At 44.5% G+C, this 12,829-nt stretch overlaps 1 protein-coding gene and 1 long non-coding RNA gene across 4 annotated transcripts in view; one reads left to right on the top strand and one right to left on the bottom strand.

Moving 5' to 3' along the window:
- Window positions 1-11,434, top strand: part of POMT2 (protein O-mannosyltransferase 2) — a 44,871-nt gene extending 33,437 nt beyond the window's left edge. Inside the window, exons 22-23 of one of the 3 annotated variants that reach the window (XM_083447989.1) lie at window positions 9,192-9,262; window positions 11,296-11,434. In XM_083447989.1, the coding sequence (XP_083304115.1) occupies window positions 9,192-9,216 (25 nt within the window). In that variant the 3' untranslated portion in view covers window positions 9,217-9,262; window positions 11,296-11,434. Of the gene's footprint in view, window positions 1-1,257; window positions 1,462-9,191; window positions 9,263-11,295 lie in introns of those variants that run through there. The other 2 variants (XM_083447988.1, XM_083447991.1) reach the window with 2 other exon arrangements.
- On the bottom strand, window positions 3,753-11,271 carry LOC310681505. The gene is made up of 3 exons (XR_014513359.1): window positions 10,275-11,271; window positions 9,123-9,273; window positions 3,753-8,592 (listed from the first exon to the last, which is right to left on the bottom strand). It is a non-coding gene; the product is annotated as an uncharacterized lncRNA (long non-coding RNA).
- Window positions 11,435-12,829: the final 1,395 nt, after the last annotated feature.

Here is a 12,829-nt window from a genome sequence, read left to right as displayed (position 1 = left end):
GGTGCTGAATGCTTTTCCTCTCATTTCCCTCTACTTCTTGTTGAGTTGGTGGAGGAATTCAGGTGAGATGGAAAGGAATAATATAAAGATGTTCATTATGCTACAATGATGAGTTGGAGTAAGCTGAAGGTGCAGAAATGTCTAGTGCAAGCCAATAGAAGGCAGGCAATAGCATCTGACTTGGAGCTAGCTAGCTAGTTTATTTGTTTGTTTTAAGACCTTTTTATGCATCCCTTCATATTGGATTTCAGGACAGTGAACAGCATAGAGCAGATCCAGAGGGGAAAAACAAAAAGAGGAGACAAAACACTTGCTTGATTAAATTTATAAAATATGTCAGTATGCCTAACTAATTTAAAAAAAAGTGTTTTCTTGGAGTTAAATGACAGCAACATTGAAGCCAGGTAAACTTATTTGGGGGTGCTACTACTGCGAGAGCTTTTGTTTTTGCACCTCTTGGAGGACGTATATGGAGATGGACTTTGGCAGATGATATTTAATACCAGGCAGGTTGATATGGGAGTAGATGCTCCTTCATGTACAGTACTTGAGTTCAAAGCCATTTAGAACTTTAAAGGTAAGAACTAGCCCCTTGAATTAATCCTGGAAGTGAACAGGCTGCCAATTAAACTTTCTAAATCGGTGTATTTGGGTGAACCAGGTTTGGGTGGCCAGTCACAATTCTGGTTAAGCTGTGTTCTGTACTCATTGAAACTTCTCAACCATCCTCAAGGACAGCTGTATGTAATTTATTAAGGAAATGGATGCATGATTATGCCAGACTCTAAGAGTGGCTGCAGCTGGCAAACCAGCAGTAGCTGATAAAAGGGACTCCATGGTAGCAGGCAACCATCATTTTTACAGCATTATTGGCCTTTACTAAAATAGAGACATACAGCTGCATGTCATCGGCATACTGGCTGAACTTAAATCTTGCATCCTGGAATAAGCTCACCCAGTAGTTTCATATAGTCATTCAAAAGCGGGGATAGGCTGGAACACTATGGGATCCCTTTGCACAAGGGGTTGATCAGAACCATCTCAATGCCACTTCCCAGAGCCCCATATGCAGTAGGAAGGGAACTGCTGAGCCTTCCATTCTCAACTCGCAGAGCTGGTGCAGAAGGATGTCAGGGCTGAAGCTATCAAAAGCTGTGAAGAGATCAAGGAGGGTCAACAGGGTTGTGCTCCCGCTGTCTCTCATCAGAGGTTAGCCACTGGCAAAAAAGTTTATCCATTTCTGTTTTTCCTTACCAGACAGGAATTCACAGCAGTACACGGAAGAAAGACAAGAATGGTCTTCAGATACTAAACGGCAAGGAGCGTCCATCCCATTTTTGTTCCTTTCTGCTACAGGAATTTGGCTGTTAAGGCCTTCCTGGGCCAACAAAGTTAGGTCTTTTCCTCCTCTTAGAAAAACCACAGGCTACCCCAGGCATAGGCAGACTCGGCCTTCCAGATGTTTTGGGACTACAGTCCCCATCATCCCTGAACACTGGTCCTGTTAGCTAGAGATCATGGGAGTTGTAGTCCCAAAACATCTGGAGGGCTGAGTTTGCCTATGCCTTGGCTACTCTAAAGGTTTCTTATTAAAGCTAAGCATATTAAGGAACCTTTGATTTTTCCATTGAAATCAATGGGATAAGATTATAAGATACCTAAGGCACACTTTGGTCAGAGATGTTACAGCATCAGGAAAATTAAAGCCTGCTCTGCTGACTGCATTTTCTTCTTACATAGTTGATGAACAGGGTCTTTAAATCAAATAGAACAAAGGTAAGTAATGAAATGGTTGAAATATGCAAAGTGTTTGGGTACCGAACAAATGGTTTCATGTAGGTCCGTCCTACTGATGCCTGGAATGAAACCCATAGTTCTTCATTTGATTCCCTTGGCTGAGTCATGCAGTGCTGCCCTTTTGACTTTCATTTTGTAAAGTAGTCCCTAGCTGCCGGGGCATTAGGAGACATTTAGGTTCACACTCTGTTCAGTGCAAAGGAAAGTCTGAACATGGCCTGGGTTTTTTTAATGGCAATGTTCTTGCATGGCTCAGATCCTTTGAGGTCATTATTGCTGCCCCACTGGTTTCCCCTTTAGCTGGATGGCAAGAGGAAAATGGTCCAGTTGTAGCCCTTATCATTTATGTAAAATATTGTTCACCTCAACAAGCCTTTCTGCTGCTTGTTATGCAATCGCATTTGAGAGTAGCTTTGCTATATTGTGGCCTGCAGGGGATGAGCAGGAGAAGTTCTGTGAGCTCCTTTTTTCTTAGCCTGAGCGTGATATGGAGAAAGAACTGTCGTGGTGTCTCATTCCTATCGCTAGGGAAGAGAGGGTGGGGGACCCGGCCTGTGAAACTGGCATAAAGATGAGCAAAGAGACTAGGGGAGCTTGATCAGAACCGCATTATTCATGAAGATATTCAGAAGTTGAATTTTTGAAATGGAAAGCAGTCTGGAGGGGGTTTGTTTTAATTGCTCCAAAGTGCAATTGCAAAGATGGGAACCAGAAATCGTCATGGTGCACTGAGGTCTCAAGCCGGAGCTTTGAGCAGGATAGAAGCTACTTAGTGCAGAAGCAAAGCATAGAACAGCCTTCCCCAACCTAGTGCCCTTGAGATGTTTTGGACTGCAGCCCCACCCCACCCCACCCCAGCATGCATGGCTAATAGTCAGGGATGAAGGGAATTGTTTTCGTTGTTGGCATCCATCTGTCTTGAGAGACAACGGAGTGCGCCTCTGGGGTGAAGTCATCAGCAGCACCAAACTGAGCTCCCTGGGTCACAAGCCTGGGCAGTGTGTATGGAGCTCCTGGGCTGCTCAGATGACAAAACCCCACTCTTGGCCTCAATGGTGTGGTCCAACAAAATCTGGAAGGCATCAGATTAGGAAGGCTCATGTAGAGGTAGACTTGTCCGTAGTCATAGTGACAAGAACACAATTTATAAGTGGTTTCTTGTTCTCAGCCTGTCTGCAACAGCACCCTGCTGTAGCAATTTGCGAGGCACTTTAGGGACAAATTGGCTCAGATTTGGACAAGAGTTGAATTACAGTTAGAGCAAGTCCATTGGCTAGGAATGCCTATTTCCAGCTACAGCTGGTTCACCACCTACAGCCCCTTTTGAACAGGGATAACTTGGCCATGGTACTCCATGCTTTGGTAACTTACAGATTGGGTTATTTCAGGGTGTTCTACATGGGATGCCCTTGCAGACAACTTGGAAACTTCAGCTGGTTCAAAAAGCAGTGGCCATATTACTGGCCATAACCAGGGCTGGCCCACCCACAAGGCCAGGTGAGGCAACCTGAGCCTCCAGCATTACACTCCCAAGAGGGTCTTTCTTCTCCCATAGATGCAACCTAGGATCCAAACAGACATGAGTCATTGTGCCCTGCCTCCATTCTGCTCCCCGGTCACATAACTCCTCCCCAAGCTTCTAACTCACATCACTGCACTCATTTTGAAAGACCCCACTCATTTTGCCGTCTCACACAGTGTTCCCTTTGATGCTTTGTATCCTCCTAATGGCTCAGCCCAAAGTTGTCACCTTACACAGAAGCCAGCTTGGCTGAATTGACCCTTAAAACATGCTGATTCCACAGGATTAGCATTGTACAGCACACAGTTTAGTGCAGCTCTGGCCTAATACACATGAGTCTAATACACAGGTTCTGGCTTATTTCCCAGTTGTAATACTCCAAACATTGATTAAGTTCTAAGACCTATTAGACCCAGGAATTTAGGGTGTCTAGCACCCACCAACTCCTAACAGTATGCTAAACCACAACATTCTGATTGAAATGTTTATTGTTGAAATGTTGAATACTTATCTCTACAGTTTTCTTACGTGTGTCCAAAGCTAGCGAGAGGTGTTCTTTTTAGGACGCAATCCTATGCTTGTTTACTGCTAAATCCCACTATTAATTCTACTTGCCAGGTAAGTATGCATAGGACTGCAGCCAAGCAGAGTAATCTGAATTAGGTTTGCTTGAAATTAAGCCCCTCTTGGTTCAGTTATGTTTACATTCTTGTGAGTGGATTTAGGAATGCAGCCTTACAGTACAATCTTGTGCTAGGAGTAAGCTCCATTGAATTAGATTGGCCTTACTTCCAAGCAAATATACATAGGCTTATGCTGTTACATAAGAGTGTGCTGTGGTGAGCTTAACTTTCCCCAGATTGTGAAATCTGGACTGAGCCTTACAATAGAAAGGAGGTGTGGAATTCTACCAGTAACCAGGTTACCACTACAGGTGTTAATGCAAACGGCCTAGCTTCGCCAAACTGTAACGAACGAACAATACATGTCTAGAGGTATCTGATACCATGACTTGGCATCATCTTTGGAGGCTGGGAGTCTAGTGTTCCGTAGCAGGAGAAAGTCCAGTGTATCAAAATCCTACTTTGTATATTCCGAGGCGAGGCCTGGTAAAGCGCCAAGGCTGAGGCCTTGTTCCATTAGCCTGTTTAACACAAAGTCAGATAAGGTTACGTAACAAGCCATTTGGGGGTGATGCTGTCATAGGTTCCAAGATGCTGGAAGGTTTTGGAGCATGCAAGTGTGTTCTGAGACCCTTCCACAATGTCTGCAGGTTGCATTGCCTGCTTGAATGCTCACTGAAAGGTGGGACAAGAGAGGTGTTTGCTTTGCTTATGACAATTCCCTTTAGGTCACCCTCATCCTGTCAGTACAACGGCAGCCATAGAAACTCCTCTGACACCAGACTAACAGGGAGCAAGTCTGCTCTATATGCAGCGGAGAGAGAGACTGGGGCTGTCAAGCTCCTCTGGCACTTGTGTGCCTGGCAACGTGCTCATCTGTCATCTCCTGGGTGATGCTACATGCTGCCCTGAAGGTCTAATCGGCTCTCAGCCTTGACCCTCCTGCTGCGTGGGTTTGTTTCTGGCTATTGCTTTTTTGCTTTTTATTTTTTTTAATCTGGAGCTTGGCAGACTTGTTTATAAGAGGGAGGAGAGGCATTATCCCTCCCTTTTCGAATATGAAATGGAAATGCCACTGCATGGAGCTTTTAAGTGGCAGATCTGAAGTCTTCCTGGTTGTGCTCCCACACCCCAAAATGAAGCTAAAGTGTGACAATCAAGGGACATCTGTCAAAGCGGCATAGCCCTAGCTGAGAAATCTCCTTAGAGTAGAACAACACATTGAAAGAAGACAAGCTTCTCCCATCTTCCTGGTAAAATGGTTCATTAAGTCAGGGTGACCAAGGTGGCCTCCAGATGTTGGACTGCACCTCCCATTGTCTCTGCTGATGGGTTGATGGGAGTTGTAGTCTGGCAACATCTGGAGGGCACTACATCGGCTAAACCCTGCATTATGTTAATTTCGTTTGTGTGTTTCCCTGGCCCTGCCTCACATTGATTGTCTGTTGCGGTAGGAAACATGAAGAGTAATATCTCCTCATGCAGAACTGAGGAGAGGGGAGAGAAAGACCTGGATGACATGGTGGCAGCCCTGTATCTTTTCCAATATCTAATTCTGCCTGGAGGGGATTTCATGCTGTCGTCACCTGGGTTCTGAAGACACTTTGCACAGCGGTGCAGTGTCCTCGCTTTGCCCAGTGCACTTAACAGCTGGCCGGAGGCCTCCATGTAAAAGTTCAAGTTCATTCCTCCTTAAAGTGAAATGTTCCTTTGGCGTGTATGTCCCTTTTTAATAATTCATTGGTCAGGCATTCCACCACCATGCAAAGAGGATTCCTAGTTCAGGGTAGAAGTCTAAGAGAATGATCTTTATTATTTGCTGAGTGACTCATCCCGAAGTTCATACTGGCTCAGGCCAGGCTGCAAATAATGCATTGCTACTGCCAGTGCTTTTTTTCCTTAAAAAAATGTTTAGGGGTACTCTCATTTTGACTCAAGAAAATCACCCTTTTATAGTTCAAATCGGGGGAAATAAATACAGTAAATGGACAAAAGTACAAAGAAGATGCATTACCTCATATTACACAGCTGACAGCTCACAGTTACTTCCACATTGGCATGAGGTTGTGTGCCTTCCCAATTCCTCTGTAAAACATCACACATCCATATTCCACACTGCTTCACACATTAAACACTCACTTCCGTCTAAAACTCAGGAAACACCAGGAAAGGACATGAAGCCGCCATCGGAGGTGGTAACAATGAAACTGACCAATCACAGTGCTAGAGTCCAACTCCTCCTACACACATTAAACGCTTGCTTCCGTCAGACTCAGGAAACACCGTGACAGGAAATGAGGCCGCCATCGGGGGTAGCAATGGACTTGACGATTCACTGTGCTAGAGAAGAAACTTTGTTCTTAATAGTTTCTTCTGTTAGATTCACAAAATGTTTAGGGGTATGCGTACCCTCAGGAAAAAAGCACTGGCTACTGCTATGTAGGCAGAGCCGTTAGGAGAGCAGGCTCAGAAAAGAGCAAAGAGCCCAAGTTATGAAGGATGTTGCTCAGCGCAGCAACTGGGAGAGAGCTTCTGTGGCCAACGTCCTCAGGACTTCACAAATAGCTGCATTTGTGCTTCCTGAAGTAACACCTATATAGCCAGCCTTGGAGATCTAATGAATCATAACCCCACTCCTTAGTACTAGCTTTTGCAAGAGCTCTTCATATGAGAGTTATACCTGTTCACACTTGCTGGGATGATACTTACACTTCCTGTACTCACAGGAGTCCAGTTTATAACCCGTGAGTGAGTGAGTGAGTGAGTGAGTAAGGCAGGCATATCTCAACGTTCCTGGACCCAAGGGAGTAATATTATATACCTGAGGTCAACACCTGTGTGCTTGTCAAACAGCTAAAAAAGCTAGATGCTCTACAGACAGTAAAAAAAGAAAAAGAAAACAGACCCTGCCCAAATTGTCTTACCATCTAATGTAGATGCTTGTTGGTCATTCTCGGGCTACTGTGTCTCTCTCTTGCTTACATGATCATATATTCCAGAATCAAATAAAGACTAGCCAAAAGACCCAAACCTTGCCCTGGGATGTGGACTATCTTGCAACTCACTCCAGTTTCTGATTTAAATCTTAAATGGGCAAGCAGCTTGCAAGCTAAGGTGAGTTCACAGGTTAATTGATCATATAAATAGACAGTTGCCATAGCTGCTGGCAACGACCCTGAAAATGACAAAAGTATTAGCACTTCTATCTTGCTTACCTCAATGTATTGGTCCTGATCTGACTAAGAGTAATGGTGCTTATGCTGCATTTAAATAAGAGGGACAAGATGGTTGTGGCTACTTAGACCCCATTGATTTCAATAGGACTGAAGAGTGGCTAACTTCAGTTGGGTCAAGGCAGAAGTATTTATCATAAACCACACGGAGCACTTCAGTGAGGACATAAACTAGGTTTCTGAAGTACCTTCACTTTGAGATGAGTATAGCTGATCAGAGTTGTTCGGAGCAACCATCTGCCTTCTTGCAAAAGTACGGTAAGTGGTTTCTAGCTTTGCTACCAGCCTAAAACCCACGTTTCGAGATCCAAAGGAAAGACCAGCAACCTCAGTGCTCCAGCTGCCAGGGCACAAAGTACACTGCAGGTAAGGCTGACTGTTACCTATCCATCCTTTGAATAAAACAGACTAAGAGACTTGTACCTCCAAATATGGATGGCCTACATATGGCCCGGAGCATATGGCTTCTTCCCTGATGCTTTGTGTCCCTGCCCCCTTCTCCTCCAACTTAAGGATGTGCCTACCCAGCCAACACACTGCCACTTTGCATAGAATAATTGCCAAGTTGTATACCCTTGACTGAAGAACGGCACACTCCTATCTGGGATGGTCGTCCTCTTCCACCGAGCGCGCAGCTTCCGGAGGGACGCACATGTAGCGGTGAGGGAGGAACGGGACACCCGCCTAGCCAGCCAGATCAGCCGAATCAACCCTGGCTATCAATGGGGTGACATGTCGCAGCCAGATCGCCCTCACATCCAACTGCCAAGTCTGAAACAGTGGTACCTTGCTTGGCATTAGCAGAGGATAAGGTGCTGCTTTGGACTTCTGGCAGGTATCCTGTGAGGATGAGAGAATATGCCAGCTCCGACATCCTGCAGCTGCACTGATTGGTGCCTGGTCCAAGGATGTGTTGCATGGTTCAGGCGAAAGAAGGCACACACATACCTTGACCAGCTTCTAATCTACTTGCAGACCATGCCTCCTTGACTTTGCATTTGGCAACCCCCAAAAAACGAACACAAAGCAGATAGAAAATAGATGAAACCCTTAGAAATTAAGCTTGATCAGATTTGTAAAGCTGCCGTTCTGCACGAAGGATTTTAATTTAATGCCCCGGTAATTTGTAATTACACACTGTAAAGTATTCTGAGTGGGTGGTTCAGGTGGTGGTGTACGCTTGCCACTCACCAGGATCTACAAGGTGTGACCTGGAAATCTACAAACGCTTAGGGGCTGGCAATCTTTGAGAGGGGAGGAAGATGCTGACTTGAGCCAATGCCATTTGCAGGAGGTTTGTTTGATCGTCTCTGCTTACGGTCTTGGAGGTGAAATATCCATCAAAGAGATCAGAGAACTTTTAATATAGGCCATTTTGTGCTTCACATCCTGTGTAGGGCATACTCTCATTGTAGGCCTTAAGAGAAGGACAGAAGAATGATAAAAAACTGGACACCCCAAGTGTGGTGAGACTATGTAGTATCTACTCTAGACCCAGCTTGGAGAGGGACACAAAATGGCCATTGGAAATCACGTCATATGTTGCCATTTGTTTTCATAAGGTTATGTTCCTTTCCCCTGCTCTCAGGTGTATGAAATAAATCTGTCCCATTTTTAGGCTGGAAGAGGAAAAGCCAGATATCTGCTTGTTCTTAGGCTTGTAGCTTCTCATCGACCCTTTCCCCTGCAGCCTAGCACAGCAAAGCACATTGAGCCAATAAATAACACTGTCAGAGGGAAAATTGGAGACCAGATATGGGACAGCACTAGCCAATGGGGTGCCTCTACAACAGTACCAAACAGGAGCAGTCCATCTGAGCAGTGAGAACTTTCATTTTGTGCCTTAAGACGTGCAACTGTCCATAACTTTTGCCACTTTTGGGGGTAGGGGAGCTGAAGTCTGCCCCAGGCATGGAAACAAATAGTTATAACACTCCTCTCACCCACCTCATCTCTTCCAAGGTACAATCTGTTTTGAGTGGAGGGACATTGACATTATCTCAATGTTTTCCCCAGCTCTCAATATTCTTCCCAAATGTGAATGACATCTGCAACTAGAGCACATAGGAAGGACACAACATATTCTGGTGAGATGTTCCTGAGAAGAAAATTGGATCAGCTGATTACTTTACTGTGGGGAAATTGAGCCCTTGAAATATGTATGCACTACGGTATTTGCAAGTGATAGTGCCAAGAGTATATTTTGTCATTTAAATTTGAGCATTTATTTTTTTTTGTAAAGAGTGAGAGGGAATGTGCCACAGTATGCAAGAGGTTTGTAGGTGCCTTCTTCACTTAGTACCTATTCTATTTCACAGGGCTGTTATGGGGACCAATTATAAAGTCCCTTGTGCAGTAAGAAGAGAAGTGCCTCAGCTGTTAGTTTTTGAATTAAAAACCTAAAATTTCTCTAGGTGGCCATTTGAGCTACTGACCTGATCCCAGACTCCGGATACAGTCGTAAATGATGTGGATATCTGTTGGAGCTTCTCATTTCCTGTTTGTAAATAATAGAGATCAAAAGCTTTTCAAAGCCAGCTGCTGGCTTGTAATGAAAATAATAGTTTTGCTGTAGGGAAATGGAGCCATTTAAATGTTTGTGCTCCATTCACTACTAAGGTCATCAAGTCCCACTTCCTTCATTGCAGGAATCTCGTGTGTGTGTGTGTGTGTGTGTGTGTGTGTAAATATATATATATATATATATAGAGAGAGAGAGAGAGAGATGTTAAATGGCTTTTAAAAATGGTTTCTGGGTTACAAAAGTACATACAAACACAGGAATCTTTTGCCCAACGTGGAGCTCAAACTCTTGACCCTGAGATTAAGAGTCTCATGCTCTACCGACTGGTTGCTCTTACTCTGTATGAAATTTTCCACTCAGACTGTCATTTTTGATACTAAAGCACTGTGCTTCACTAGATAACACGAGAGGCTGTTGACCCTCTTGTAAATATATATGGGGTCAAGCTTCTATTTGCATATGAAATGGGAACATGCTGCCTTCATAATGCATTCCAACTTCCATTATGATTAGGAAGCCTAAGTGGATATTTTGTGCTTACTGATTCTGTTCTGTTACATTTCTCAATTACCCACTTTGAGCCCTTGGGAAGGTGCCATGGTACAGAAGTTTGAATAAGGCTGTGTGCACAGTCCTGTTTACTCTGCATCCAGCTTTCTCCCACCAGTGGTTGGAGAAGTGATGTATCCTGTCATTTTGTATGAAAAACTCTGGGTTTTTTATACGTTTTCCCCTAAGCCAAATTCAATCTGAACTGAGAAAAATAGCAACCCAGCTGTGTTTTAAGCTGCTAATGTGTACACAGTCTAAATAAACAGTCCTTTAATCTGATTTGAGAGGGAGAGTAGCCAATAGTTGACTACCTTGGTTCTTGGAACTGAGAATGGCTCTGAAATCTGACAATGCAAAGAAAGAGAAGTAATAAGAGAGACAGACAGGCAGACAGACAGACCACCTTTTCAATTACCAAAGGAGTGCTCAAGGTAGCTAACAGCCTATGAGATACAATAAAACAAGCAACAATTAAATGTTAAACCAAAGCAGCACCAAGCAGGCCAATTAAAACAGGTTAGAATACAAAACTTAATGGACAACCCAATGGGAAAACAAAATGGTCTTACTCTAATAAATATGTAATGGCATTAGTGGATGGGTTGTTCAAACAGCTAGCCAAATTCCTTGTTTCAGACTTCCCCAACAAGGTGCCCTCCAGATGTTTTGACTACAACTCCCATCAGTCTCAGCTAGCACAGGTGACCTGCCTTGGAACAATGAGGGTTGTAGTCCAAAAAAATCTATAGGAGACCAAGTTGGCAAAGAATGCCATGTAATTTCTGTAACTGCACCTTTTCATATACATTTGATGTGGGCAGGCTCAAGAATTTTTTGGTCTGCATCAACTGAGAATAATGTAAACTCTGATGCAACTAGGTTTTAAAATGGCACATTTGTCTTGGTAAAACCAATACACTTCCATGCAGGAGTTTGCAACATTTTTAACATAACTTTTGCAAATATGATTCTCTTTCTCTGAAAATTTTTCCAGTCTTTCTTTTTGTTTAAATATTTTTGCCTGATTGCTTCCTCTTTCTAAAGCTGCATCCCTGGTGCCTGGAGCAACAGAACATTTTAAAGTAAGAGCTTTCACTTAATCTTAATGATAGAAGCTGAGGGCTTTGAATAGATTTGATGTAGTTTAAAAGCCATTATTAAATGCTTGCTTTGCCTTGTACAATGGGTTCTGTTTGCCTTAAATTAAATGTGTTGTAATGTTCCCATTTATATCTTCCAGGCATGTAGAGTACCCACACAATGATTGCACTGAGATTTATTTATTTTATTCTATATTTTTGGCCCACTTTTTGAGACATAAATCCTCTCCCATAGCAATTAAAATTCACTACACAATGAATTTTACCTAAGTGGAAATCTGATACATGCCCTTCTCTCAAGCCCATAAGCTTTAAAAAAAACAATATAATGACCTAGATAATAATGCTGTGTCCAGAATTGCTTGCTGGTGGACTTATTCAGTCATACCCAGTTCTGAACCTTAACTCTGCAGGCATGGGCATAGCCAGGATTTTTGTTTGGGGGAGGGGGCAGAACCTCAGTTATGTATTTCTCTTGAGATTTATTGATTTAGGGGGGCAGCTGCCCCTCCCCCCCCGGCTACACCCATGTCTACAGGTGTGTGGTCATGCTAACGGGTCAGGACCTTAAGCTGTGAGGCTGCCCCAGCCAGGGCCGTCTTAACCGTTGGTGCTACGGCTGCATGGCACCCGGGCGCCAGGCTCTCAGGGGCGCCAGGCCTAGAGTTCGGGGCTGAGCGTTGGAGTCCGGGGAAGAGCCACGACAGCCAAGTGGAGCAGAGCCCGTCGGAGTGCCATGGGCGGCTCTTCCCCAGACTCCAATGCTCATCCCCAAACTTGCGCTGAGCCACCTCTCTACTCCGCTCTGCTGTTGGCTCTTGCCCCAGTTGCATGGTGGCCAACTGTTTCGGCCATGCCCGGAGTGCCGTATAATGTTGTGGGCGCTGCGTGATGCATCCTATTGAATGCGCTGAGTTGTGAGTTCCTTTGCTGGCTTTTCCGCTGTTGGCGCATGCTCCTAGCGCCGCCCAACGTGGGGTGCCAGTGCAGAACGATGGGGAATGCAAGCGGCAGCAGAGGAAACATCTCCGGACAGGATCTGCCGTGCGCCAACGGCATCAACAAACCCCAATAAATAGGAGTGCATGGATCACCTAGGGGCACCGGGCGGATCTTTGCACCCCAGCGCCGCATATGCTTAAGACGGCCCTGGCTCCAGCTTTAACAGAATCAGGGCCTGTGTTTTCTGAACTCAGTGCTCCTATCACACAGACCTAGCATGGTGGGCTAGGTGGCAGGGGTGAGAATGAAAGATTAAATCAAATCAAATGCTGCTGCTTCACCTTTGGTTTGCTGCTACCACACTTTCATGTACAAAAAAGGCAAGGGAACACACAAGCAGAGTCCAAAACTAATATGATGTCTGTGCATCCATTAAAAAAACAAAAACGTTTAATACAGGATTCCTTTCCAACTTCAGTGTTCCCCTGTTAGGAATGTTATAGCCCATGGGTGTCATAAGCAAGCAGTCATAAGAT

This window comes from Podarcis tiliguerta (assembly GCF_965153285.1).
Source record: "Podarcis tiliguerta genome assembly, chromosome: 1".
Classification (NCBI taxonomy): domain Eukaryota; kingdom Metazoa; phylum Chordata; class Lepidosauria; order Squamata; family Lacertidae; genus Podarcis; species Podarcis tiliguerta.
The sequence above is the reverse complement of the archived record's forward strand: the minus strand, read 5'-3'. Positions and strand labels throughout refer to the sequence as shown.